This window comes from Synchiropus splendidus, chromosome 18 (assembly GCF_027744825.2).
Source record: "Synchiropus splendidus isolate RoL2022-P1 chromosome 18, RoL_Sspl_1.0, whole genome shotgun sequence".
Classification (NCBI taxonomy): domain Eukaryota; kingdom Metazoa; phylum Chordata; class Actinopteri; order Syngnathiformes; family Callionymidae; genus Synchiropus; species Synchiropus splendidus.
The window spans coordinates 14038799-14062898 of record NC_071351.1 but is presented as its reverse complement, the minus strand read 5'-3'; the positions used below and the strand labels follow the sequence as shown (position 1 = coordinate 14062898).

Sequence of the window (24100 nt, the reverse complement as noted above, 5' to 3'; positions counted from 1 at the left end):
AAGAATGAACAACAAGGTTGCGAAATAGCATTTATTAAGTGACTCTTTGAAATTTAATTCTTACCAAATAACACGTACTGTATATCACAAATAATACAAAAATATTCTTTTAAAAATAATCAGGGTTCAGAATTGGATAAAATAGCTGAGTAAGAAAGTGATTCAGTGGCTTGCAGATACACAATGCAGCAGTCGTTTTGAGTGACACTGCGATAATATGTCATGATAATAACAATTCATTATTCAGAAAGCAGGAGCAGAAAACAATGTTTGTTCTACTTTTGTTAGTCATATATCTAACAAATATAATACTAAGATTTCAGTCTTAGTTTGAGTTTTCTGCCTGTTTATTTTGAACAATCTAGATCATTCATCTAAAGTTTAACAACAGCGAGCAAAAGCAACAAGTGTGAGAATACACATAATCACATAGCATTACATGTCGCCTTTCCATTTCATACATACAGGTACAAATAACTGCAAATATAAATGGTTATTAGGAAGTATTTTCAGTTGTTAAGGAGGTTTTCAATAGTAAACATCAAAATAATACATTTGCCTACATGAGTATGCTTGGCAAATAGATGGATGTTCAATCATGTTTCAAATGGCCTGGACGATGACACACATTATATGCATCACAGGATAGAGCAGCAGCAGGTGGCGGGGTAGTTGTCGGCATTAACTTTGAACTCATTTCCATAAACAAAGTAAATGTGCGAGTTCCCTTTCCAAGTGTAGGTCACCTTAGTGACTGGAATCAGCTCTATGGTCTGGCGCTGGAGAGAAAGAGAATGTGTGTTTTAAAGAAGGCAAGAAACTGTCAGCTTTGGTCCAAATAAAAAAGGAGCACCTGTTGTAAAATCCGGGCTGCATGGGAGAACTTGGCCTGGTGTTCCCTGACAAGACGCTGGGCAGCTTGAGCCACAGCTGGGTCTGGGAAACCAAGGACCGGGTAAAGCTGCACATATCGAAAGGAAAGGAAAATTCCATATGCTTGCTTAGTTACATTTCTACGTCCTAAGGCGAGAAAAATTTGGTTACCATGTACTGCGAGTCTCTAAAGAGCTCCTTCCCAGACACTTTGCTGAGGTTATCCAACTGAAGTCCACTACACTGTTCCACTACATAATCGTCAGAGTTATTGGACCTGCAACGATTGAAAGCAAGCACACAAGCTATTAAAATAGTTAAATAAATCAATGTGCGTTATATTTAATAATGATGAGTCAAACAAACCATTTCACGGTCAGATTGATGTAAACCAGGAGCTGCTGTTTTCCGTGACATGTGTCACATTGTCTGGATCCTTGCCCTTGACAGTGGCTGCAGCTGTGAAAGACAACTGTGTTCGACTGCTGTTTTCCCTGAACAGTGTCCGTGTGACTTACTTCTCCCTTCCACGACCACTGCAGTGGTGGCACCGATCATCACCGTGGCGGTAACCAGATCCATTGCAGACCCAACAAACTTTCTAATGTTGCAATTGAAACCTTGATTATACGGATGAGGGTGATGCTTTAATGAGGTGTTTGGACTTACATTTCCAGCACCAGCACAGTCTTTGCATGGTTTTCGTCCCATTCCCACACAAACATGGCAGCTCTGTTGGATCCAATAATAGTCATCTCTGATTCAAACAACAGTGCAATCAGAGTGACAAGCTACCTTCACAGAGGAGGTGTAGGGAACCTTGATCTTCTGTTTGCCATCAACAAAGAAGCTGGGGGATTGAGCAGGAATGTCCCAGGGTCCTGGAGGGGGCTGGGCATATGCATCCACAGGCTGGCCTGTTGCATATTGATATATTAAAACATTGACGTGACAGTCACAATTTAACACGTGATAAAGAGTGAGGGAAACAAATGTTGTGTTCCTGGCATTAAACGTTGTGTTTCTCACTTGTTTGTTACAACAGAGTGTGTGTCCCAATCTATCATTCACTAGTGGATACAGATGCGGTCGCTAGGACATCAAACAAACATTCACCACTTATTTGAAAGTCAACGAAGAAACTTCAGACAAAGAAAAATAGCTCTCAAAATGCACGAGATATTGAAGCACAACACACCATGATATGGCTCATGATTCCACTCAGTAGATCTTGATTCAGTGAAGGTTTCCAGTCGATACTAAGAAGAGAAAACAGATTCTATTTTTGTAATCTGCTTCGTTGATCTGCTCATTTGAACACCGTTTCATATCTTACTCTATAAGTATTAAAAGCTTCCATATTTGTGATCACACCATCCTTTGCTGGTGCAGAGCTGTAGCAGCATTTGCTCGAAGCAAAGAGCGCAAAGGCATCACGAGCAGTATCTTCTGTAATGGATGGAATACTGCAAAAAACAACAGGAAGTACACACAGTAGGTCACGAAGGAGGAAGTTAATACATCCCTTTAAAAAAACAAGCAAACCAGGATTATGTCAGATCATCATTTTTTGAAACTTACTTCCAGGACGGTTGGTCAGGTTGAGGTTGAGGCTCCGGAACTGGGAAGGCTGGGGCTGGTGGGGGCACATATCCACCTGGGACAAAATTATTGCGGCAATGAAGACTTTGCACATGTTTGATTTGAAAGAATAATCATGAATGATCCCCAATGATCGCTCTTTGGATAGGTTGTATTTTACGGCACTCGGTGGTTCTATCTGACACCGAGGGTGCTTTCACCCTATGGGTTCTGTCTCGAGACAAAGTCCTTTGGTCCCAGAAGTCCGAGATGTGAACACAAGCGAGTCGGGTTTTGGCCGCGGACCTGATCCCCGCTGGAGACCTACACTTTGTCTCGTGAAACTCTCAGCGGGTGGTGAAGTTCACGAACTTCGCCTTTATTAGGCTGATAAACATCTGAATTTATTGACAGACATATTTGCTTAAATGAATAACGCCACACTCTCTCTTTTCACTGCTCGCTGCAGCATTAGCAGTCCTCACATAAGAAGACTATATGCTTGAGAGACTGCTTTATGATGGAGCGCAGGGGTGTTCCTGAGGACCTTTTAGGAGTCTATGGTGACATCAGTCAACACTTTAAGGAACCACAGGAAGGAAGCAAGAGCTACAGGGAGGACTAACTTTGCAGTGCAACTTATGACAAGATATGAAGACATCCATGAAGCTTGGATCAATACTGCAGCGACTGTACCTCCTCCACCGGCCAATGTTCCTTCGTAACCTGGCATGTTGTCAAACATGCCGGCTGGAGGAGCACTCGGGCCGTCAGCTGCGGGTGGGGCGAACATTGCTGCAACAAAACCAGAAGAACCAGTTTGAATTAATGAAACTTGCGAAACTTTCATAAAAAAAAAAATATACATTCAAAGAAGACCATGGATGCATTAAACTAATATGTCATCTAATGATCATCTCGTGAAAATATAACGACACCCGCCTTAGCCTACAAACAAAACAAAAATCTTTGTTTTTCCTGAATCCTTGACACTGACAAGTCGCGACATGGTTCTCTTTAGCTCCGAAAAACCCAAACATACCTTGCGCTTGTGTGTTAAAATCCATCTACGTGTCGTGTGTGGCTTCAATAGATTAGTAACTCGCTCGTATCAACTAGTCACGTCTACTTCACTCGCGGAGTTTTCAACATTTTTTGGAGCGTCCGAAACGTCGGGCACGTGACTCTTCACGTCTCAGTGACGTCCACACCTGAGCAGCCTTCATTCGTATGCGGAAGCGTGGAACGGGCTCCACAAAGAACCGCAAATCACTGCATATTTTTGTAAAAACAACTTTTCACACATATTGTATTGGTTTCTCACCAGGTGCATGGCCGGCTGGGAGGCCGAAAACAGGATTGGATATCCCGTATGTGGGGTTCTCGGTGCTGCATGTAACGGAAATCGAAAGTTAAGGTAGATGGATAAAACGATAGTGAACAATGAAACAAGAAAACGAGTCAAAAACAAAGGTGTCGGAACGTACCCCACAATAGGCTTGTACTCCATGGTGAGGATCGGAGCTGTGGCTTCAGCGCAAACACAGGGGACACGTTTATGACAGGCGGACGGTGATAAAAATCATGTGACAATAAAATCATTACCTTATACTCACTCTCCACGCCCACTAGACAGCAGTTCTGCTCGAAGAAGTTAGCCGAGCTCCTAACTTGTGTTAAAGTCTGGCTTCCCCCTCTCTACACGCCCCCCAGATAAAAAGAAAAACGGACAGGAAGTGCGCATGTAGTTCAAAGATTGTATCTGAATCCCTTTCATGCCTTGTTGTCCCGAAAAAAAGAATATGATTGCCAGTTCAAAACGCGATGATATATGTGCATATCTTTAATAAACAGCGCAACTATATACATTTATATTGTCGTAATAAATGCCTCCTTTCGAAAAGGGTCAGGGTGGGGTAAAGAAAACGAACATATTGACACTTGAGAACTACATTTTAACACTTTCCTTATCGCCGCTGTCAAAAACCTGTCTACGAAAACAAGCCTTCCAAACTCGGGGTGAACAACTACAATGCCCATAAGCGCTTGCGAAACTTCCGGAAGTCCTTTTCTTTCCTTCCGCCGTCACTGAAGTCCCTTTTGGATTTACATCGGCGGGTGAGTTCACGCAATCTATAGCAATCCACGAATATGTAAGCTTTAATAAACCATCACTGCGTTCATTACTACTGTTCGTGTTCTCATTTGTACGATATATAAGAAATGGAAGTCTTAACGCTTATAGAAACGCAGTGTTTGGCCCGTACAGAAGCGACGTGCTACTGCTAACGCTGCTGGCCGGTGGCTCCCGTCATGTTGGTGTCTAAAGTCGCCTTCTTTCTCGAGAAATTCTACCGGCTTTTGCAAGCTTTGCTTTTGTAGTAGTCGACGACGATTGTTCTCTGCATCTATTGAACCTGCTGCTACTGTTGTCGTCGTCTTCGGTCACTGTGCTCGGTGGCTATATCCTAAAACTAGCTGACGTTTATGTTCTATGGAATAGTTTTTATTCACCCATCAATATATTTGCTCTCTACAGTCACCATGGCAGCCCTCAGGCCCCTTACCAAACCCAAGATCGTCAAAAAGCGAACCAAGAAGTTCATCCGCCACCAGTCTGACAGATATGTGAAGATTGCGGTGAGAACCAATGAACTTCAGATGAAGTGATGGATTGAAAACTGAGCCATGTTTAATTCTCCACAGAAAAACTGGCGTAAACCCAGGGGTATTGACAACAGGGTTCGCAGGCGCTTCAAGGGCCAGATGTTGATGCCCAACATCGGTTATGGTAGCAGCAAGAAGACCAAGTACATGCTGCCAAATGGCTTCAAGAAGTTCTTGGTGCACAACGTCAAGGAGTTGGAAGTGCTCATGATGAGCAACAGGTGAGCGATATTTAATGCATATTCATATACACAGCACTACTGAATATCTGTCTAATCAACTGTAATTTTGTGAACAGAATTTTTTGGTGTTACAATACAGGAAATTGACAATTCACACCATACTCCCTTTGAGTCATTCAATAAGTTGAACAATTCATTTTAAGCGATAAGACTCAATTCTTTCTTGAATCATTTTTGGAGGTGCATAATACGGTATCTGTAATGTTTCTTCTACTCTTGTATGTGAATAAGACCTATAAATTGTTTGAACAATTTTTTGTTTGAATAATTGATTTAGTCATTACAGCAAGTGCTAGTCTTTCTGGAAATGCATACACCCGAATAGTCACGAATAGATCACTGTTTCTCTGTTAAAGTGGAAATGTAAACATTCATTACAGGTATTCTAACTAGATGTTTTTGTTTTGTTTTCCTAGGACCCACTGCGCAGAGATCGCTCATAACGTCTCCTCCAAAAACAGGAAGGTGATTGTAGAGCGTGCCGCTCAGCTGGCCATCAAGATCACCAACCCCAACGCCAGACTCAGGAGTGAGGAGAACGAATAAACTGTTCCACAATAAATCTGTTTAAAATGGAATATATTTGTTTGCGTCTTTGTATAGGGGCAGGTTTTCTTTTGAGTTGAAGGTACTTACATAGGCAATGTTAGGAATATCTTCTGACTTAAAAGAAATAAAACCATTGTTATTGCTTAACAGATTTTGTTTCAGGAGAGGTGTTTGTTTGATGATTTACTCGTAATTTACATCTTTTCCCAGTTGGTGGCAATTGGTTGATGTGCCAACCAAAAAGTTTTTTTCATCGACAAAGATTAAAAGGCATGGTGGAAGAAGCAGCTCTCTGAATGCTCCAGGATTGCAATCCTCTGTAGCTTTAACTACATAATTCAATTGGAAGCAGGCGTTTTGGGGTCACCCCTGAATCAATGTGTTCATTCTGGCATCGCGTATACAGCAGATGGTCTTTTTCCTCTTGACCTGCCGTATAAATCTGTAAAACACCATTTCATATTCAAACACCCCATCTTTGGTTAACTCCTGACTTGCTAGTAGACATTCACTCCTGTTTCCAGGATGCCTTGATGACACCACTTAAGAAATGAAAGTTATGGCTGAGTGATTTAGAAAAAATGAAATGCCTATGTAGAATTATTTTCATTCAGTCACTTAAACTCATCCATGTGCTGAGATGGTTTGGCTGCTTAATTTTAACCTTGCACATGGGCTGCTCAATTTTTATTTCCATTTAGCAGTAACTACCTGCAGAGGAGTGTCTCTGTGCCAGCAGCACACCCCAGGCCGTGAGCCATCTGTCCTGGAAAAGCAAAGAACAAATATTCAGCAAACCGAGACAGTGTCTGTCGCCATGAGCTGGGTGTTAGCATTGAACCTCATTTTTCACAATTTGGATACACTTGCACTCTACGGTGGTCTGGAACCTCTCCACGGAGAAAACAGCAGGGCGGGAAACACGGCCAGAGATGGTGGCAGGGCCCGCTTTATTTCCTCCTTGTAACTGGTTAGAAAATGATCATGTCAGCAAGAGTAGTATTTGGAAAAAAGCACTTCACCCCCATGCAGCTTCACTTCGCCTTCAGTCAGGAAGATCTACGGAGGAAAAGCAATCGGGCCACCGGAGGAGTGAGGAGAATGTTTTCCTTTTCTCTCAGATGCCGACTTGGTTTCATACGAGGGAGAGCGAAAGGTAAGGTACATGGGTTTTTTCCCCCCTCAACTTATAATAAGGTCAAATTACAGTGATAACATCTGCACATGGAAAAGACATTACAATGCTTAAGACATGTATATGAGCCCAATGTAAATCCTTGTTTGCACATGTTATCATATTCTTTTTCTGGTGGATTTTTGGTACTGTCCGACTCTTTATGACCTGTAATTACAAGTATTTGTCACGAGATGGCAGCCTAGCTTATTAACTTTAATTTTATTTTTTTCTACCTTAATGCCGTGTTTACTTGGTCAATTCCAAAAACACTCCCTCACACACTATATCGCTTAAAATCATCTGGTCATACGTAAGTTGCTGGAAGTATAAGCATAAGCATTGCTAAAATAATAACCAAAACCAAAAACCACTATAATTACAAATTAAAACATTAAAAAACATATGCATTACTGTCAGGTTCACACGCACGCACATTGCCGATTTTTATTTTATGTCAACACATCCCAAGCAATGCGAGATAGCAGGCTAGTTTAAGGATAGTTTAAGGCTCCTCTAGCAATGTCTCCGTGCTGTTATTGAGGACGGAAACAAGGGCCATGTTATTGTAAAGACCTTTTCAGATGAGCTAAAGAGCCCCATATATAAACTATGCAGTAGGTAACTCGCTCTCATCCCGTCTCTGATCCCTTCTGGCTGAGACGCGTACGTGATTATGCAAAATCTCTTTATCTCAAACGCCATACATGATGAGAGTAAAGGCATTGACAGGCAGTTTTAACACAAAGCCAAAGTCAATCACTCGACGCAGAAGATTCTTGTCAGCCCCTCATTCTCTGCTGGAATTAAATTCCTCCCTCAGCCTGAGATTCCAGACAGAGGCCAAGTGATTGGCTCAGCAATGAGATCAGATAAATTGAGGACTTCATTAGATCTAAATACTAGCAGTAATTGTCGTAGTGTAATATGAGTTTGTAAATTTGAGCAGAAATGAAGGAGATATTTCTTCTCTGTTTAAAGGTGAGCTGGCTCTGAACGCTGCAGCTGTTGAGTATTTCAAGCATGGTGACTGGCAGGACAGGTGCTTTACGTGTCAAGGTTCTTGAGTTTCTAGTGTTTTGATGGTGGTTGGAAATATGAATTGACAAATGTAGGTCAGATCTTTTGCTAAACTGAACCACTCTGCTCGATGTTCATCTGAGATCCAGCGCCACTGTCTTTGTGAGTACAATTGGAGCTGATTGACAGCTGTAGAACGCCGCTCTGCAGAGGCTGTGTGTGTGCTCGCAAGAGAGTGACACACAGGTGCTCTGTTGTGGTTGGATCGGCGATCAGAACGCCGCGAGGGAAACGTGACGGAGTGTGAAAGTGCAGGTGGTGGTAATTGAAAGTGGAGTGTGTGCACTTTTGTCATGTTTAATCTCAGTTTGTGTAGATGTGGGTGGATTCAAGAAAATGAGGAGCGTTTGTGTAAAGGGGGGGGTGTGTGAGTGTGGTGTGCCTGCCTCACTGAACCCCTCTGGCAAAAGGGAGAGAGAGAGAGACAGGGCGAGGGAGAGAGAGTCTCACTCTTGCTCAGTAGAAGAGGGAAGGAGGGTTTATGTGTGAGCTCATGTGGATGAGAAATCCTGTGGGAAACGGTCAAATGACGAGCTAAAATGGAGAAAAGAGGAAAGGGACGCGAGCTGCTTGTGTTGTGGATACAGTCGCAGTGATTTGGGGGTTTTCAATGGCAGAGAAGAAGTGAGTCAGGGTTGACCAGAGGCCAGCGAAGGATCACTGTTTGCCCTCAGGAGACTTGAAAAGGAGGAATGTTGGAGCACAGCTGCAAAGGCATGATGGAGATTTCACTCCAAGGGTGAGATTCGCAGGTCAACCGCTCTCACCTCGCGCCGAAAACTCAAGATCAACGATTGAGGTGAAGGAGTGAATAAGACAAAACAATGCTGTGTGGTCTCCGGAGAGACGCCAAGAGCTGCATCGGTAAGAACTTTGGCACGAACACGCTCCAATCTGTGACATCAGCTTTGAGGCGGCAGAGTACTCAAACACACTCATTCACTCCAGCATGTAAACAAATGTGGGCTAAAGCAGAGCTCAACCTCTAGAGATTTCAGTTTGAGGAGACTCGACTGCCCCACTGACAGAAACTAGGACAAATTTAGACAAGTAAACTGGGTCTGGTGGCAGCGAGGTTATGAATATCGCTTGACATCTATAAAAAGAAACATGATTTCATTGTCCCTGTCTGGGCAGCCGTTTAACCTAAATCTTGATGAGTGAAGGCTTGCGCCCGGGATTACACAAGGTGATAAGAATCCGTGCAAACGCTGTTGCTCTCATTGTAGTCTTCTGATCGTCATGGTTATTTAAAGCAGGACAATGGTGGTTGGGGGTTGTGTGTGGTACAGTAGTGGTCTGTCACGTGCTGTGTGTTGAGTCTGTCTATCCCTGAGCGAATGGTGCCTTTTGACTGCAGCGACAGCTGCTGGACTTTCAAGACCCCGAGGATGCAGCATGGCTATGAGGCTTTTGCATAATGGTGTATGTTTGTGATGTGTCACTCACTTTGTCCGTGCCTCCCAGCAAACCAACAGTGTGCAGGGATGTGTATGAAATGTTGTGAAATATCAAGTATCGTAAATAGAACTGCTCTTTACATCGTAATGACATGCAAGGCCAGTGACGCTGCTCCTCAGAGGTCACAGATCATGGTGGGATTGCAAATGATGTGTACCTCTCAGTTGTTGTCGCCTTGCATCGTATGGAGGGAGAAGCGATGTGGTTCGATGGCCTCAGAGCTTGTCTGTACGCGTCCATCCCTGACAAATCAGCAGAGAAAACAATAACAACTTTAGACGACAATCCGAAATGTCACTTCCTCATGTCACTGGGCATCCTCTTGGGACATGTGATTAAACTCATACATGACCATTTGCATTTTGACCTTTATTATTTAATGAGCTAGAGGACTGAGGGGAACTGAATAAGAAAGGTGCAACAGCATGGGAAGTCTGTGAGGAATAGTGGCCAGTAGAAGACATGACCAGAACATATCTTTTCCTGTTGACATGTCGGGAAAGAATGGTAATCTGCAGCAGATTCTCCGTCGCTCAGTAGCACTGAGCAGCTCACGTGGCTTCATTTAGATTCAAATCGGCGACTGTGGCTTAGCTAATTTCGGCCCTGTCATAAATGTGCCCCAGTGTGGGAAAATAAAACCCAATTTCCCTGCAGAGGATATTCAGCAGCAGCTGCTGAACAAGACATGGCAGCAATGATTTTTCTCTCCATGCCCAAACAGTCCATTAACCTCATGCAGCTTCTTCAGGAGGCGTCCCTCACAATGATGGTTACACACACACACCATTGAGGAAATGTATTCTTGTGTTCAACTAATGGGTGTCGGGAGGCTTTGCTATGAGAGATAACTCAGCCCATTAACTGTTTTAAAGAGATGATCCCCACAGGCTTGTGAACTGACGACTGCTGCTGTCTGGGAAATCCAAAATCACCTTTTGTTTCCGCAGATGATGGGCCGTACTCAAAAGGAAGTAAGCAGTCCGGGGTTGACCAAACACATTCCTCACAGCGACACAGCCTTTCAGGTATGCTATAGATCTAATGTCCACGCACACTTCAACAAGTTTCAAAAGTGAGCAGGTTGGAATGCTGAGAAATGCTTGTGCGGCAGACCTGTCGCTGAGACTCATCCCTTTCACATCCACCTGAATAAGTCATGTCCGTCAGTAGCATTTCAAAATTATCTCAACATAGCTTTCACCTAAGCATCTTCTTAACATATTCACAGAGTTCATCAAGTCTTCCCTAGGCCTCCGTACAGAAGTCAAACTGGGTCACAGAAGTGAGAAGTATCTGTCAGATACTATTTTGTGAGAGGTTCTGGAAAGAAAGGAAGAATTATACGACACTTTTGTTGCCTTGCAGACAGGGCAATTCTGTCAAGCTGACATTAATGCTGACTGTGGATCTGTGCCCATGACTGTGTCTGTCACCAGAGGAGCACAGAGGAGTGACCACTGTGGACCTGATGAAAAGAGAAGGCAGCAGCCTCGGACTCACCATTTCTGGAGGGTCTGACAAGGATGGCAAGCCGCGAGTGTCAAACCTAAGGCCAGGTGGACTGGCTGTCAGGTGAAATCATTGCTCTAGGTAGCACAACATGACTACACTTCAATGTTTACACGAATGACTGTGTCCTCTTACACACACATAGAACAGCAAAACCACCGCCACATGTTTGCGAAGAACGATCTCGAGTGACATCTTCCTGCAATTTAGTTTCAATTAATTCATTGGACAAAGTTTTCATGATATGTACTGATTCAGAGGCACTGCTGGGATTTGAACCCAGGATCTCCTGTTTACTAGACAGGCGCTTTGACCAGCTAAGCCACAGCGCCATGTGTCGTATTAAAACAGTATTGATAATAATATGAAACAGTGAACCAGTTGGACAAAAACGGGCAACTTCCTGAGGCACTGCTGGGATTTGAACCCAGGATCTCCTGTTTACTAGACAGGCCCTTTGACCAGCTAAGCCACAGCGCCATGTGTCGTATTAAAACAGTATTGATAATAATATGAAGCAGTGAACCAGTTGGACAAAAATTGTCAACTTCCTTAGGCACTGCTGGGATTTGAACCCAGGATCTCCTGTTTACTAGACAGGCACTTTGACCAGCTAAGCCACAGCGCCATGTGTCGTATTAAAACAGTGTTGATAATAATATTAAACAGTGAACCAGTTGGACAAAAATTGTCAGATTCCTTAGGCACTGCTGGGATTTGAACCCAGGATCTCCTGTTTACGAGACAGGCACTTTGACCAGCTAAGCCACAGCGCCATGTGTGGTATTAAAACAGTATTGATAATAATATTAAACAGTGAACCAGTTGGACAAAAATTGTCAGCTTCCTTAGGCACTGCTGGGATTTGAACCCAGGATCTCCTGTTTACTAGACAGGCACTTTGACCAGCTAAGCCACAGCGCCATGTGTCGTATTAAAACAGTATTGATAATAATATGAAGCAGTAAACCAGTTGGACAAAAACTGGCTACTTCCTTAGGCACTGCTGGGATTTGAACCCAGGATCTCCTGTTTACAAGACAGGCGCTTTGACCAGCTAAGCCACAGCGCCATGTGTCGTATTAAAACAGTATTGATAATAATATGAAGCAGTAAACCAGTTGGACAAAAACTGGCTACTTCCTTAGGCACTGCTGGGATTTGAACCCAGGATCTCCTGTTTACAAGACAGGCGCTTTGACCAGCTAAGCCACAGCGCCGCGTATAGCAAAGAAAAGTTATCAATAGTAAATTCCAATAGCAAATTAGTCTCAGTACAAGAAACATAATTATGCGCTGAGAGACTGCTGGGATTTGAACCCAGGATCTCCTATTTACTAGGCAGGTGTTTTGACCAGTTAAGCCACAACACCATATTTTCCAGCGAAAATGGATTGATACTGTAATAACATCAAGCAGTGAATACGTTTTGATTTACTTACAAAATCATCAGGAGATTAAGGCACTGCTGGGTTTTGAACCAAGGACCTTTTGTTCACGAGGCAGACGCTTTGACCAGCGAAGCAACAGCACCACATATTTCAACGATAACAAAAAAATATGGTTAACTATTTGGGCTCAACAGTCACTTATCTGTCTGCTGGGATTTGAACCCAGGATCTCCTGTTTACTGGACAGGCATGTTGACCAGCTAAGCCACAGCGCCATGTGTGGTATTAAAACAGGATTGATAATAATATGAAACAGAGAACCAGTTGGACCAAAACTGGCGACTTCCTTAGGCACTGCTGGGATTTGAACCCAGGATCTCCTGTTTACTAGACAGGCACTTTGACCAGCTAAGCCACAGCGCCATGTGTTGCAATAAAAAAATATTGATAATAATATGAAGCAGTGAACCAGTTGGACAAAAACTGTCAACTTCCTTAGGCACTGCTGGGATTTGAACCCAGGATCTCCTGTTTACTAGACAGGCACTTTGACCAGCTAAGCCACAGCGCCATGTGTCGTATTAAAACAGTATTGATAATAATATGAAGCAGTGAACCAGTTGGACAAAAATTGTCAACTTCCTTAGGCACTGCTGGGATTTGAACCCAGGATCTCCTGTTTACAAGACAGGCACTTTGACCAGCTAAGCCACAGCGCCATATGTCGTATTATAACAGTGTTGATAATAATATTAAACAGTGAACCAGTTGGACAAAAATTGTCAGATTCCTTAGGCACTGCTGGGATTTGAACCCAGGATCTCCTGTTTACGAGAGAGGCACTTTGACCAGCTAAGCCACAGCGCCATGTGTCGTATTAAAAGAGTGTTGATAATAATATTAAACAGTGAACCAGTTGGACAAAAATTGTCAGCTTCCTTAGGCACTGCTGGGATTTGAACCCAGGATCTCCTGTTTACTAGACAGGCACTTTGACCAGCTAAGCCACAGCGCCATGTGTCGTATTAAAACAGTATTGATAATAATATGAAATAGTGAACCAGTTGGACAAAAACTGGCAACTTCCTTAGGCACTGCTGGGATTTGAACCCAGGATCTCCTGTTTACTAGACAGGCACTTTGACCAGCTAAGCCACAGCGCCATGTGTCGTATTAAAACAGTATTGATAATAATATGAAGCAGTAAACCAGTTGGACAAAAATTGTCAACTTCCTTAGGCACTGCTGGGATTTGAACCCAGGATCTCCTGTTTACTAGACAGGCACTTTGACCAGCTAAGCCACAGCGCCATGTGTCGTATTAAAACAGTGTTGATAATAATATTAAACAGTGAACCAGTTGGACAAAAATTGTCAGCTTCCTTAGGCACTGCTGGGATTTGAACACAGGATCTCCTGTTTACTAGACAGGCACTTTGACCAGCTAAGCCACAGCGCCATGTGTTGTATTAAAACAGTATTGATAATAATATGAAACAGTGAACCAGTTGGACAAAAACTGGCTACTTCCTTAGGCACTGCTGGGATTTGAACCCAGGATCTCCTGTTTACAAGACAGGCGCTTTAACCAGCTGAGGCACAGCGCCGTGTATAGCAAAGAAAAGTTATCAATAGTAAATTCCAATAGCAAATTAGTCTCAGTACGAGAAACATAATTATGCGCTGAGAGACTGCTGGGATTTGAACCCAGGATCTCCTATTTACTAGGCAGGTGTTTTGACCAGTTAAGCCACAACACCATATTTTCCAGCGAAAATGGATTGATACTGTAATAACATCAAGCAGTGAATACGTTTTGATTTACTTACAAAATCATCAGGAGATTAAGGCACTGCTGGGTTTTGAACCAAGGACCTTTTGTTCACGAGGCAGACGCTTTGACCAGCGAAGCAACAGCACCACATATTTCAACGGAAAAAAACGATAACAAAAAAATATGGTTAACTATTTGGGCTCAACAGTCACTTATCTGTCTGCTGGGATTTGAACCCAGGATCTCCTGTTTACTGGACAGGCATGTTGACCAGCTAAGCCACAGCGCCATGTGTGGTATTAAAACAGTATTGATAATAATATGAAACAGAGAACCAGTTGGACAAAAACTGGCGACTTCCTTAGGCACTGCTGGGATTTGAACCCAGGATCTCCTGTTTACTAGACAGGCGCTTTGACCAGCTAAGCCACAGCGCCATGTGTCGTATTAAAACAGTATTGATAATAATATGAAGCAGTGAACCAGTTGGACAAAAATTGTCAACTTCCTTAGGCACTGCTGGGATTTGAACCCAGGATCTCCTGTTTACTAGACAGGCACTTTGACCAGCTAAGCCACAGCGCCATGTGTCGTATTAAAACAGTGTTGATAATAATATTAAACAGTGAACCAGTTGGACAAAAATTGTCAGCTTCCTTAGGCACTGCTGGGATTTGAACCCAGGATCTCCTGTTTACTAGACAGGCACTTTGAACAGCTAAGCCACAGCGCCATGTGTGGTATTAAAACAGTAATGATAATAATATGAAACAGAGAACCAGTTGGACAAAAACTGGCAACTTCTTCAGGCACTGCTGGGATTTGAACCCAAGATCTCCTGTTTACCAGACAGGCACTTTGACCAGCTAAGCCACAGCGCCATGTGTTGCATTAAAACAGTATTGATAATAATATTAAACAGTGAACCAGCTGGACAAAAACTGGCAACTTCCTTAGGCACTGCTGGGATTTGAACCCAGGATCTCCTGTTTACTAGACAGGCGCTTTGACCAGCTAAGCCACAGCGACATGTGTCGTATTAAAACAGTGTTGATAATAATATTAAACAGTGAACCAGTTGGACAAAAATTGTCAGCTTCCTTAGGCACTGCTGGGATTTGAACCCAGGATCTCCTGTTTACTAGACAGGCACTTTGACCAGCTAAGCCACAGCGCCATGTGTGGTATTAAAACAGTATTGATAATAATATGAAACAGAGAACCAGTTGGACAAAAACTGGCAACTTCTTCAGGCACTGCTGGGATTTGAACCCAAGATCTCCTGTTTACTAGACAGGCACTTTGACCAGCTAAGCCACAGCGCCATGTGTGGTACTAAAACAGTATTGATAATAATATGAAACAGAGAACCAGTTGGACAAAAACTGGCAACTTCCTTAGGCACTGCTGGGATTTGAACCCAGGATCTCCTGTTTACTAGACAGGCGCTTTGACCAGCTAAGCCACAGCGCCATGTGTTGTATTAAAACAGTATTGATAATAATATGAAGCAGTGAACCAGTTGGACAAAAATTGTCAGCTTCCTTAGGCACTGCTGGGATTTGAACCCAGGATCTCCTGTTTACTAGACAGGCACTTTGACCAGCTAAGCCACAGCGCCATGTGTCGTATTAAAACAGTATTGATAATAATATGAAACAGTGAACCAGTTGGACAAAAACTGGCAACTTCCTTAGGCACTGCTGGGATTTGAACCCAGGATCTCCTGTTTACTAGACAGGCACTTTGACCAGCTAAGCCACAGCGCCATGTGTCGTATTAAAACAGTATTGATAATAATATGAAGCAGTGAACCAGTTGGACAAAAATTGTCAACTTCCTTAGGCACTGCTGGGATTTGAACCCAGGATCTCCTGTTTACGAGACAGGCACTTTGACCAGCTAAGCCACAGCGCCATATGTCGTATTATAACAGTGTTGATAATAATATTAAACAGTGAACCAGTTGGACAAAAATTGTCAACTTCCTTAGGCACTGCTGGGATTTGAACCCAGGATCTCCTGTTTACGAGACAGGCACTTTGACCAGCTAAGCCACAGCGCCATATGTCGTATTATAACAGTGTTGATAATAATATTAAACAGTGAACCAGTTGGACAAAAATTGTCAGATTCCTTAGGCACTGCTGGGATTTGAACCCAGGATCTCCTGTTTACGAGAGAGGCACTTTGACCAGCTAAGCCACAGCGCCATGTGTCGTATTAAAAGAGTGTTGATAATAATATTAAACAGTGAACCAGTTGGACAAAAATTGTCAGCTTCTTTAGGCACTGCTGGGATTTGAACCCAGGATCTCCTGTTTACTAGACAGGCACTTTGACCAGCTAAGCCACAGCGCCATGTGTCGTATTAAAACAGTAATGATAATAATATGAAACAGAGAACCAGTTGGACAAAAACTGGCAACTTCTTCAGGCACTGCTGGGATTTGAACCCAAGATCTCCTGTTTACCAGACAGGCACTTTGACCAGCTAAGCCACAGCGCCATGTGTTGCATTAAAACAGTATTGATAATAATATTAAACAGTGAACCAGCTGGACAAAAACTGGCAACTTCCTTAGGCACTGCTGGGATTTGAACCCAGGATCTCCTGTTTACTAGACAGGCGCTTTGACCAGCTAAGCCACAGCGACATGTGTCGTATTAAAACAGTGTTGATAATAATATTAAACAGTGAACCAGTTGGACAAAAATTGTCAGCTTCCTTAGGCACTGCTGGGATTTGAACCCAGGATCTCCTGTTTACTAGACAGGCACTTTGACCAGCTAAGCCACAGCGCCATGTGTGGTATTAAAACAGTATTGATAATAATATGAAACAGAGAACCAGTTGGACAAAAACTGGCAACTTCTTCAGGCACTGCTGGGATTTGAACCCAAGATCTCCTGTTTACTAGACAGGCACTTTGACCAGCTAAGCCACAGCGCCATGTGTGGTACTAAAACAGTATTGATAATAATATGAAACAGAGAACCAGTTGGACAAAAACTGGCAACTTCCTTAGGCACTGCTGGGATTTGAACCCAGGATCTCCTGTTTACTAGACAGGCGCTTTGACCAGCTAAGCCACAGCGCCATGTGTTGTATTAAAACAGTATTGATAATAATATGAAGCAGTGAACCAGTTGGACAAAAATTGTCAGATTCCTTAGGCACTGCTGGGATTTGAACCCAGGATCTCCTGTTTACGAGACAGGCACTTTGACCAGCTAAGCCACAGCGCCATGTGTCGCATTAAAACAGTGTTGATAATAATATTAAACAGTGAACCAGTTGGACAAAAATTGTCAGCTTCCTTAGGCACTGCTGGGATTTGAACCCAGGATCTCCTGTTTACTAGACAGGCACTTTGACCAGCTAAGCCACAGCGCCATGTGTCGTATTAAAACAGTATTGATAATAATATGAAACAGTGAACCAGTTGGACAAAAACTGGCAACTTCCTTAGGCACTGCTGGGATTTGAACCCAGGATCTCCTGTTTACTAGACAGGCACTTTGACCAGCTAAGCCACAGCGCCATGTGTCGTATTAAAACAGTATTGATAATAATATGAAGCAGTGAACCAGTTGGACAAAAATTGTCAACTTCCTTAGGCACTGCTGGGATTTGAACCCAGGATCTCCTGTTTACGAGACAGGCACTTTGACCAGCTAAGCCACAGCGCCATATGTCGTATTATAACAGTGTTGATAATAATATTAAACAGTGAACCAGTTGGACAAAAATTGTCAACTTCCTTAGGCACTGCTGGGATTTGAACCCAGGATCTCCTGTTTACGAGACAGGCACTTTGACCAGCTAAGCCACAGCGCCATATGTCGTATTATAACAGTGTTGATAATAATATTAAACAGTGAACCAGTTGGACAAAAATTGTCAGATTCCTTAGGCACTGCTGGGATTTGAACCCAGGATCTCCTGTTTACGAGAGAGGCACTTTGACCAGCTAAGCCACAGCGCCATGTGTCGTATTAAAAGAGTGTTGATAATAATATTAAACAGTGAACCAGTTGGACAAAAATTGTCAGCTTCTTTAGGCACTGCTGGGATTTGAACCCAGGATCTCCTGTTTACTAGACAGGCACTTTGACCAGCTAAGCCACAGCGCCATGTGTCGTATTAAAACAGTATTGATAATAATATGAAATAGTGAACCAGTTGGACAAAAACTGGCAACTTCCTTAGGCACTGCTGGGATTTGAACCCAGGATCTCCTATTTACTAGGCAGGTGTTTTGACCAGTTAAGCCACAACACCATATTTTCCAGCGAAAATGGATTGATACTGTAATAACATCAAGCAGTGAATACGTTTTGATTTACTTACAAAATCATCAGGAGATTAAGGCACTGCTGGGTTTTGAACCAAGGACCTTTTGTTCACGAGGCAGACGCTTTGACCAGCGAAGCAACAGCACCACATATTTCAACGGAAAAAAACGATAACAAAAAAATATGGTTAACTATTTGGGCTCAACAGTCACTTATCTGTCTGCTGGGATTTGAACCCAGGATCTCCTGTTTACTGGACAGGCATGTTGACCAGCTAAGCCACAGCGCCATGTGTGGTATTAAAACAGTATTGATAATAATATGAAACAGAGAACCAGTTGGACAAAAACTGGCTACTTCCTTAGGCACTGCTGGGATTTGAACCCAGGATCTCCTGTTTACTAGACAGGCGCTTTGACCAGCTAAGCCACAGCGCCATGTCTCGTATTAAAACAGTGTTGATAATAGTATGAAGCAGTGAACCAGTTGGACAAAAATTGTCAGCTTCCTTAGGCACTGCTGGGATTTGAACCCAGGATCTCCTGTTTACTAGACAGGCACTTTGACCAGCTAAGCCACAGCGCCATGTGTCGCATTAAAACAGTGTTGATAATAATATTAAACAGTGAACCAGTTGGACAAAAATTGTCAGCTTCCTTAGGCACTGCTGGGATTTGAACCCAGGATCTCCTGTTTACTAGACAGGCGCTTTGACCAGCTAAGCCACAGCGCCATGTGTCGTATTAAAAGAGTGTTGATAATAATATTAAACAGTGAACCAGTTGGACAAAAATTGTCAGATTCCTTAGGCACTGCTGGGATTTGAACCCAGGATCTCCTGTTTACAAGACAGGCACTTTGACCAGCTAAGCCACAGCGCCATGTGATGCATTAAAACAGTGTTGATAATAATATTAAACAGTGAACCAGTTGGACAAAAATTGTCAGCTTCCTTAGGCACTGCTGGGATTTGAACCCAGGATCTCCTGTTTACGAGAGAGGCACTTTGACCAGCTAAGCCACAGCGCCATGTGTCGTATTAAACGAGTGTTGATAATAATATTAAACAGTGAACCAGTTGGACAAAAATTGTCAGCTTCTTTAGGCACTGCTGGGATTTGAACCCAGGATCTCCTGTTTACTAGACAGGCACTTTGACCAGCTAAGCCACAGCGCCATGTGTCGTACTAAAACAGTATTGATAATAATATGAAATAGTGAACCAGTTGGACAAAAACTGGCAACTTCCTTAGGCACTGCTGGGATTTGAACCCAGGATCTCCTGTTTACTAGACAGGCACTTTGACCAGCTAAGCCACAGCGCCATGTGTCGTATTAAAACAGTATTGATAATAATATGAAGCAGTAAACCAGTTGGACAAAAATTGTCAACTTCCTTAGGCACTGCTGGGATTTGAACCCAGGATCTCCTGTTTACTAGACAGGCACTTTGACCAGCTAAGCCACAGCGCCATGTGTTGTATTAAAACAGTATTGATAATAATATGAAACAGTGAACCAGTTGGACAAAAACTGGCTACTTCCTTAGGCACTGCTGGGATTTGAACCCAGGATCTCCTGTTTACAAGACAGGCGCTTTGACCAGCTAAGCGACAGCGCCGCGTATAGCAAAGAAAAGTTATCAATAGTAAATTCCAATAGCAAATTAGTCTCAGTACGAGAAACATAATTATGCGCTGAGAGACTGCTGGGATTTGAACCCAGGATCTCCTATTTACTAGGCAGGTGTTTTGACCAGTTAAGCCACAACACCATATTTTCCAGCGAAAATGGATTGATACTGTAATAACATCAAGCAGTGAATACGTTTTGATTTACTTACAAAATCATCAGGAGATTAAGGCACTGCTGGGTTTTGAACCAAGGACCTTTTGTTCACGAGGCAGACGCTTTGACCAGCGAAGCAACAGCACCACATATTTCAACGGAAAAAAACGATAACAAAAAAATATGGTTAACTATTTGGGCTCAACAGTCACTTATCTGTCTGCTGGGATTTGAACCCAGGATCTCCTGTTTACTGGACAGGCATGTTGACCAGCTAAGCCACAGCGCCATGTGTGGTATTAAAACAGTATTGATAATAATATGAAACAGAGAACCAGTTGGACAAAAACTGGCTACTTCCTTAGGCACTGCTGGGATTTGAACCCAGGATCTCCTGTTTACTAGACAGGCGCTTTGACCAGCTAAGCCACAGCGCCATGTGTCGTATTAAAACAGTATTGATAATAGTATGAAGCAGTGAACCAGTTGGACAAAAATTGTCAGCTTCCTTAGGCACTGCTGGGATTTGAACCCAGGATCTCCTGTTTACTAGACAGGCACTTTGACCAGCTAAGCCACAGCGCCATGTGTCGCATTAAAACAGTGTTGATAATAATATTAAACAGTGAACCAGTTGGACAAAAATTGTCAGCTTCCTTAGGCACTGCTGGGATTTGAACCCAGGATCTCCTGTTTACTAGACAGGCGCTTTGACCAGCTAAGCCACAGCGCCATGGGTCGTATTAAAAGAGTGTTGATAATAATATTAAACAGTGAACCAGTTGGACAAAAATTGTCAGATTCCTTAGGCACTGCTGGGATTTGAACCCAGGATCTCCTGTTTACAAGACAGGCACTTTGACCAGCTAAGCCACAGCGCCATGTGACGCATTAAAACAGTGTTGATAATAATATTAAACAGTGAACCAGTTGGACAAAAATTGTCAGCTTCCTTAGGCACTGCTGGGATTTGAACCCAGGATCTCCTGTTTACTAGACAGGCATTTTGACCAGCTAAGCCACAGCGCCATGTGTTGTATTAAAACAGTATTGATAATAATATGAAACAGTGAACCAGTTGGACAAAAACTGGCTACTTCCTTAGGCACTGCTGGGATTTGAACCCAGGATCTCCTGTTTACAAGACAGGCGCTTTGACCAGCTAAGCCACAGCGCCGCGTATAGCAAAGAAAAGTTATCAATAGTAAATTCCAATCGCAAATTAGTCTCAGTACGAGAAAAATAATTATGCGCTGAGAGACTGCTGGGATTTGAACCCAGGATCTCCTGTTTACTAGACAGGCATGTTGACCAGCTAAGCCACAGCGCCATGTGCTGCACTGAAAGAGTATTGACAATAATATCAACCAGCAAACCAGTTTTAATTAAACAGTTGGACAAAATTATCAGAGGCACTGCAGGGATTTGACTTGAGAGGCAGTAAGCCACAGTGCCACATGTAGCGAAGGAAAAAAATCAATATTAATATAAAACAGAAAAATTGTTTTAATTATTTGTACAAAGGTTTTGTCTGCATCCAGTGGTCTGAGGCACTTTGAGCAATTAGGCCATAGCAGCCCATTTAACATAAAAAATAAATAAATAAAACAAAAATAAATAAAGACACTGAGCAAAGTCAACCAAAACACCAAAGTGGTTTTGCACTACAAATATCAAACGTATGTGTTGGATCCGACGAGCTCTTGTTCACTAGACAGCCAACAGCCCCACATTACATGAAGAAAAAAAATGACAACTATAAATGAAGAAATAATTTCTTAACTAGCCAAGCCAACTTGAACATGAAACATTGCATGAAGAGGGTTGACTTGATCTAATCTGATCAGGAAGTGTCAAGATTTTAAGATTAATTTCAACAAGGCTTCATGACAGGAGTGGTTTTACAGCACGATGATTAAGAAACGGTGACTAAATCTGCACACGCTCTCACACATTCACACATTTGACACTGCCAATCCAGAACCAGGCCGTGGCCCAACATTTCATCACTTGTCAACTCAGTGCAGGTTAGGAGACAGGCCCTTCGCTAATACTCTCGAGCAGCTTGTCTTCATCTTTGAATGATGGTTTCCACCATTTTCATGCGAGAGCGACAGACAGGCCGACGCATGCAGACGGGAGACTGGCAGTGACGCACTCTGACTGAATGGTCGAATGTCACGCTGGTCCTCTGTCAGGACGTCTCTGTGCTGTTGCAGCGGATTGGCAGTAGCCTAAAGGTGAACCAGGGCGAGCAGGCCAGGACATCTATTCTATTAATTAGCATTTCAATAAGCAGCAAGTGAGTCATATGTTAGACAGAAAGGCAGCAAAAATCTGAGAGAGTCTATGCTTTCGGCTATTTCGCTCAAGCATCTGCTCCAATCTCCACACATCTGGATCAGTATGTTCTCTTTCAAGCAGCTGAACGCTTGCGAAGTGGCCCCATTTTACCCTCCTAACATTGTGAACATTTTACTTGACCCTTGAAAGACACTGGCAAATAAACATCATCCATTCCTCGGGACAAAAATGATCCTCCAATGAAATGTCACTATCGTCTTCCCAAGGAGCGATCAGTTGAACGTTGGAGACCACATCAAGTCAGTGAACGGCATCAACCTGTCTAAGCTCCGACACGATGAGATCATCAGTTTACTGAAGAACATCGGCGAGCGGGTAGTGCTGGAGGTGGAGTACGAGCTGCCACCACTGGGTTTGTATCGGCGTGTTACTTGTTTTATCACCATCACACAGTTTCTACTTACACCTCCACAGACGCCGTCATCCGGCACACGCAGCTTCCTCCACATCCTTGCCATGTGACGCCTCTCTTGTCACCTTCCGTCCGTTCTTGGGGTCATTTGAGTGTCCATCCTCACACCTTCACTCTAGCAGACACACACACGTCATAACCTGTCTATTACTCAACAGAATATATTAATACAAATGACTGACTCACTGATCTTTATCAATTATTATCTATCTCACACTTGATATGGCTTGATATTTCTCTCATTCTTTCAGTCCAGACGCCCGCAGGCATCACAACCAAGACCACTGATGTGTGTTTGCTCAAAGAGGGAAATAGTTTCGGGTTTGTCATCAGAGGTACGCCATTTTAATGTAAATATGTAAGGCACTAACCGTTACTGAAATTCACATTTTCACATTCAGGTGGTTTCCATGAGGACTGGCGGAGATCGCGCCCCCTTGTGGTGGCTCATGTTAGGCCCGGAGGCCCCGCTGACAGGTAAAAAAAAAGTTAAAATTTATATCATACCATTTCTTATTTTGGGATCAAAATAAAATAAAGTCATGCATGTCACATTAAAATAAAAATAAAAACATGCACGTCACTTCCAGGCCCGTATATACCTCCTGGCAAGGTGCGCGTTCTCCACAATGACGTGTTTTAGCCGCGTTTGTAGACTATAACGCTTGTTTGTGAAATAACGATTCTTTCTACGGAGTAAAAAAAAACATTTCTTGAGATCTTGAAAACGAAGGTTACACCAAATTACGGCTGAAAATACGTTTATCCGCGTCAGACATACCTTGTTGGTCGCATTCCATGCAAAGAAAACAAAATAAAATGCTGTCCGTGCAATTAATATGTCCGGCGAAACGACGGATTAAAAAAGGTTCCTAGTGTGCGTTGAATAATTATCTGATAATCTTATATTTTACATATTATTTAGATACATCT

General features: G+C 42.9%; 3 protein-coding genes, 1 long non-coding RNA gene and 53 other non-coding genes across 63 annotated transcripts in view; 2 read left to right on the top strand and 55 right to left on the bottom strand.

Moving 5' to 3' along the window:
- Positions 1 to 17: 17 nt before the first annotated feature.
- ssuh2rs1 (ssu-2 homolog, related sequence 1) lies at positions 18 to 4518 on the bottom strand. Of its 2 annotated transcripts, XM_053848507.1 has the most exons (14): positions 4060 to 4518; positions 3942 to 3984; positions 3779 to 3843; positions 3151 to 3249; positions 2455 to 2530; positions 2210 to 2339; positions 2072 to 2132; positions 1669 to 1790; positions 1543 to 1605; positions 1392 to 1474; positions 1240 to 1332; positions 1045 to 1150; positions 854 to 961; positions 18 to 779 (listed from the first exon to the last, which is right to left on the bottom strand). In XM_053848507.1, exons 2-14 carry the CDS (start codon positions 3962 to 3964, stop codon positions 639 to 641), a joined length of 1170 nt encoding a protein of 389 aa, XP_053704482.1. In that variant the 5' UTR covers positions 3965 to 3984; positions 4060 to 4518; the 3' UTR covers positions 18 to 638. The 2 variants fall into 2 exon arrangements, with proteins under 2 accessions (XP_053704482.1, XP_053704483.1); XM_053848508.1 differs by lacking the exons at positions 3779 to 3843; positions 3942 to 3984; positions 4060 to 4518 and adding an exon at positions 3497 to 3643.
- On the top strand, positions 4507 to 5941 carry rpl32 (ribosomal protein L32). The gene is made up of 4 exons (XM_053848509.1): positions 4507 to 4572; positions 4994 to 5094; positions 5161 to 5342; positions 5780 to 5941. The coding sequence occupies exons 2-4, from the start codon at positions 4999 to 5001 to the stop codon at positions 5907 to 5909; spliced, it is 408 nt and encodes a 135-aa protein (XP_053704484.1). The 5' UTR covers positions 4507 to 4572; positions 4994 to 4998; the 3' UTR covers positions 5910 to 5941.
- Positions 5942 to 6700: 759 nt separating this feature from the next.
- Positions 6701 to 24100, top strand: part of LOC128749174 (glutamate receptor-interacting protein 2-like) — a 30904-nt gene continuing 13504 nt past the window's right edge. For 4 of the 6 annotated variants that reach the window (XM_053848502.1, XM_053848503.1, XM_053848500.1 and 1 more), the window contains exons 1-6: positions 6701 to 7068; positions 10578 to 10655; positions 11067 to 11202; positions 22962 to 23107; positions 23419 to 23502; positions 23569 to 23644. In XM_053848502.1, the coding sequence (XP_053704477.1) occupies positions 6891 to 7068; positions 10578 to 10655; positions 11067 to 11202; positions 22962 to 23107; positions 23419 to 23502; positions 23569 to 23644 (698 nt within the window). In that variant the 5' untranslated portion in view covers positions 6701 to 6890. Of the gene's footprint in view, positions 7069 to 8598; positions 9031 to 10577; positions 10656 to 11066; positions 11203 to 22961; positions 23108 to 23418; positions 23503 to 23568; positions 23645 to 24100 lie in introns of those variants that run through there. The other 2 variants (XM_053848504.1, XM_053848505.1) reach the window with 2 other exon arrangements.
- LOC128749177 (uncharacterized) lies at positions 9224 to 23988 on the bottom strand. The gene is made up of 4 exons (XR_008412905.1): positions 23949 to 23988; positions 23539 to 23637; positions 23160 to 23282; positions 9224 to 9869 (listed from the first exon to the last, which is right to left on the bottom strand). It is a non-coding gene; the product is annotated as an uncharacterized LOC128749177 (long non-coding RNA).
- On the bottom strand, positions 11398 to 11471 carry trnat-agu (transfer RNA threonine (anticodon AGU)). The gene has a single exon. It is a non-coding gene; the product is annotated as a tRNA-Thr (tRNA).
- Positions 11694 to 11767, bottom strand: trnat-agu (transfer RNA threonine (anticodon AGU)). The gene has a single exon. It is a non-coding gene; the product is annotated as a tRNA-Thr (tRNA).
- Positions 11842 to 11915, bottom strand: trnat-cgu (transfer RNA threonine (anticodon CGU)). Its single transcript has one exon. It is a non-coding gene; the product is annotated as a tRNA-Thr (tRNA).
- Positions 11990 to 12063, bottom strand: trnat-agu (transfer RNA threonine (anticodon AGU)). Its single transcript has one exon. It is a non-coding gene; the product is annotated as a tRNA-Thr (tRNA).
- Positions 12138 to 12211, bottom strand: trnat-ugu (transfer RNA threonine (anticodon UGU)). The gene has a single exon. It is a non-coding gene; the product is annotated as a tRNA-Thr (tRNA).
- trnat-ugu (transfer RNA threonine (anticodon UGU)) lies at positions 12286 to 12359 on the bottom strand. Its single transcript has one exon. It is a non-coding gene; the product is annotated as a tRNA-Thr (tRNA).
- trnat-agu (transfer RNA threonine (anticodon AGU)) lies at positions 12880 to 12953 on the bottom strand. The gene has a single exon. It is a non-coding gene; the product is annotated as a tRNA-Thr (tRNA).
- Positions 13028 to 13101, bottom strand: trnat-agu (transfer RNA threonine (anticodon AGU)). The gene has a single exon. It is a non-coding gene; the product is annotated as a tRNA-Thr (tRNA).
- On the bottom strand, positions 13176 to 13249 carry trnat-ugu (transfer RNA threonine (anticodon UGU)). The gene has a single exon. It is a non-coding gene; the product is annotated as a tRNA-Thr (tRNA).
- On the bottom strand, positions 13324 to 13397 carry trnat-cgu (transfer RNA threonine (anticodon CGU)). The gene has a single exon. It is a non-coding gene; the product is annotated as a tRNA-Thr (tRNA).
- Positions 13472 to 13545, bottom strand: trnat-agu (transfer RNA threonine (anticodon AGU)). The gene has a single exon. It is a non-coding gene; the product is annotated as a tRNA-Thr (tRNA).
- trnat-agu (transfer RNA threonine (anticodon AGU)) lies at positions 13620 to 13693 on the bottom strand. The gene has a single exon. It is a non-coding gene; the product is annotated as a tRNA-Thr (tRNA).
- Positions 13768 to 13841, bottom strand: trnat-agu (transfer RNA threonine (anticodon AGU)). The gene has a single exon. It is a non-coding gene; the product is annotated as a tRNA-Thr (tRNA).
- On the bottom strand, positions 14064 to 14137 carry trnat-ugu (transfer RNA threonine (anticodon UGU)). Its single transcript has one exon. It is a non-coding gene; the product is annotated as a tRNA-Thr (tRNA).
- trnat-agu (transfer RNA threonine (anticodon AGU)) lies at positions 14668 to 14741 on the bottom strand. Its single transcript has one exon. It is a non-coding gene; the product is annotated as a tRNA-Thr (tRNA).
- Positions 14816 to 14889, bottom strand: trnat-agu (transfer RNA threonine (anticodon AGU)). Its single transcript has one exon. It is a non-coding gene; the product is annotated as a tRNA-Thr (tRNA).
- On the bottom strand, positions 15112 to 15185 carry trnat-ggu (transfer RNA threonine (anticodon GGU)). Its single transcript has one exon. It is a non-coding gene; the product is annotated as a tRNA-Thr (tRNA).
- trnat-agu (transfer RNA threonine (anticodon AGU)) lies at positions 15260 to 15333 on the bottom strand. Its single transcript has one exon. It is a non-coding gene; the product is annotated as a tRNA-Thr (tRNA).
- On the bottom strand, positions 15408 to 15481 carry trnat-agu (transfer RNA threonine (anticodon AGU)). The gene has a single exon. It is a non-coding gene; the product is annotated as a tRNA-Thr (tRNA).
- Positions 15556 to 15629, bottom strand: trnat-agu (transfer RNA threonine (anticodon AGU)). Its single transcript has one exon. It is a non-coding gene; the product is annotated as a tRNA-Thr (tRNA).
- On the bottom strand, positions 15704 to 15777 carry trnat-agu (transfer RNA threonine (anticodon AGU)). The gene has a single exon. It is a non-coding gene; the product is annotated as a tRNA-Thr (tRNA).
- trnat-agu (transfer RNA threonine (anticodon AGU)) lies at positions 15852 to 15925 on the bottom strand. Its single transcript has one exon. It is a non-coding gene; the product is annotated as a tRNA-Thr (tRNA).
- Positions 16000 to 16073, bottom strand: trnat-agu (transfer RNA threonine (anticodon AGU)). Its single transcript has one exon. It is a non-coding gene; the product is annotated as a tRNA-Thr (tRNA).
- trnat-cgu (transfer RNA threonine (anticodon CGU)) lies at positions 16148 to 16221 on the bottom strand. Its single transcript has one exon. It is a non-coding gene; the product is annotated as a tRNA-Thr (tRNA).
- trnat-cgu (transfer RNA threonine (anticodon CGU)) lies at positions 16296 to 16369 on the bottom strand. The gene has a single exon. It is a non-coding gene; the product is annotated as a tRNA-Thr (tRNA).
- Positions 16444 to 16517, bottom strand: trnat-cgu (transfer RNA threonine (anticodon CGU)). Its single transcript has one exon. It is a non-coding gene; the product is annotated as a tRNA-Thr (tRNA).
- On the bottom strand, positions 16592 to 16665 carry trnat-agu (transfer RNA threonine (anticodon AGU)). Its single transcript has one exon. It is a non-coding gene; the product is annotated as a tRNA-Thr (tRNA).
- On the bottom strand, positions 16740 to 16813 carry trnat-ggu (transfer RNA threonine (anticodon GGU)). Its single transcript has one exon. It is a non-coding gene; the product is annotated as a tRNA-Thr (tRNA).
- trnat-agu (transfer RNA threonine (anticodon AGU)) lies at positions 16888 to 16961 on the bottom strand. Its single transcript has one exon. It is a non-coding gene; the product is annotated as a tRNA-Thr (tRNA).
- On the bottom strand, positions 17036 to 17109 carry trnat-agu (transfer RNA threonine (anticodon AGU)). The gene has a single exon. It is a non-coding gene; the product is annotated as a tRNA-Thr (tRNA).
- Positions 17184 to 17257, bottom strand: trnat-agu (transfer RNA threonine (anticodon AGU)). The gene has a single exon. It is a non-coding gene; the product is annotated as a tRNA-Thr (tRNA).
- trnat-agu (transfer RNA threonine (anticodon AGU)) lies at positions 17332 to 17405 on the bottom strand. Its single transcript has one exon. It is a non-coding gene; the product is annotated as a tRNA-Thr (tRNA).
- trnat-cgu (transfer RNA threonine (anticodon CGU)) lies at positions 17480 to 17553 on the bottom strand. The gene has a single exon. It is a non-coding gene; the product is annotated as a tRNA-Thr (tRNA).
- trnat-agu (transfer RNA threonine (anticodon AGU)) lies at positions 17628 to 17701 on the bottom strand. Its single transcript has one exon. It is a non-coding gene; the product is annotated as a tRNA-Thr (tRNA).
- trnat-agu (transfer RNA threonine (anticodon AGU)) lies at positions 17776 to 17849 on the bottom strand. The gene has a single exon. It is a non-coding gene; the product is annotated as a tRNA-Thr (tRNA).
- Positions 17924 to 17997, bottom strand: trnat-cgu (transfer RNA threonine (anticodon CGU)). Its single transcript has one exon. It is a non-coding gene; the product is annotated as a tRNA-Thr (tRNA).
- trnat-cgu (transfer RNA threonine (anticodon CGU)) lies at positions 18072 to 18145 on the bottom strand. Its single transcript has one exon. It is a non-coding gene; the product is annotated as a tRNA-Thr (tRNA).
- Positions 18220 to 18293, bottom strand: trnat-cgu (transfer RNA threonine (anticodon CGU)). The gene has a single exon. It is a non-coding gene; the product is annotated as a tRNA-Thr (tRNA).
- trnat-agu (transfer RNA threonine (anticodon AGU)) lies at positions 18368 to 18441 on the bottom strand. Its single transcript has one exon. It is a non-coding gene; the product is annotated as a tRNA-Thr (tRNA).
- On the bottom strand, positions 18967 to 19040 carry trnat-agu (transfer RNA threonine (anticodon AGU)). Its single transcript has one exon. It is a non-coding gene; the product is annotated as a tRNA-Thr (tRNA).
- On the bottom strand, positions 19115 to 19188 carry trnat-agu (transfer RNA threonine (anticodon AGU)). Its single transcript has one exon. It is a non-coding gene; the product is annotated as a tRNA-Thr (tRNA).
- On the bottom strand, positions 19263 to 19336 carry trnat-agu (transfer RNA threonine (anticodon AGU)). Its single transcript has one exon. It is a non-coding gene; the product is annotated as a tRNA-Thr (tRNA).
- Positions 19411 to 19484, bottom strand: trnat-ugu (transfer RNA threonine (anticodon UGU)). Its single transcript has one exon. It is a non-coding gene; the product is annotated as a tRNA-Thr (tRNA).
- On the bottom strand, positions 19559 to 19632 carry trnat-cgu (transfer RNA threonine (anticodon CGU)). Its single transcript has one exon. It is a non-coding gene; the product is annotated as a tRNA-Thr (tRNA).
- trnat-agu (transfer RNA threonine (anticodon AGU)) lies at positions 19707 to 19780 on the bottom strand. The gene has a single exon. It is a non-coding gene; the product is annotated as a tRNA-Thr (tRNA).
- On the bottom strand, positions 19855 to 19928 carry trnat-agu (transfer RNA threonine (anticodon AGU)). The gene has a single exon. It is a non-coding gene; the product is annotated as a tRNA-Thr (tRNA).
- trnat-agu (transfer RNA threonine (anticodon AGU)) lies at positions 20003 to 20076 on the bottom strand. The gene has a single exon. It is a non-coding gene; the product is annotated as a tRNA-Thr (tRNA).
- trnat-ugu (transfer RNA threonine (anticodon UGU)) lies at positions 20151 to 20224 on the bottom strand. Its single transcript has one exon. It is a non-coding gene; the product is annotated as a tRNA-Thr (tRNA).
- On the bottom strand, positions 20755 to 20828 carry trnat-agu (transfer RNA threonine (anticodon AGU)). Its single transcript has one exon. It is a non-coding gene; the product is annotated as a tRNA-Thr (tRNA).
- Positions 20903 to 20976, bottom strand: trnat-agu (transfer RNA threonine (anticodon AGU)). The gene has a single exon. It is a non-coding gene; the product is annotated as a tRNA-Thr (tRNA).
- trnat-agu (transfer RNA threonine (anticodon AGU)) lies at positions 21051 to 21124 on the bottom strand. Its single transcript has one exon. It is a non-coding gene; the product is annotated as a tRNA-Thr (tRNA).
- Positions 21199 to 21272, bottom strand: trnat-ugu (transfer RNA threonine (anticodon UGU)). The gene has a single exon. It is a non-coding gene; the product is annotated as a tRNA-Thr (tRNA).
- Positions 21495 to 21568, bottom strand: trnat-ugu (transfer RNA threonine (anticodon UGU)). Its single transcript has one exon. It is a non-coding gene; the product is annotated as a tRNA-Thr (tRNA).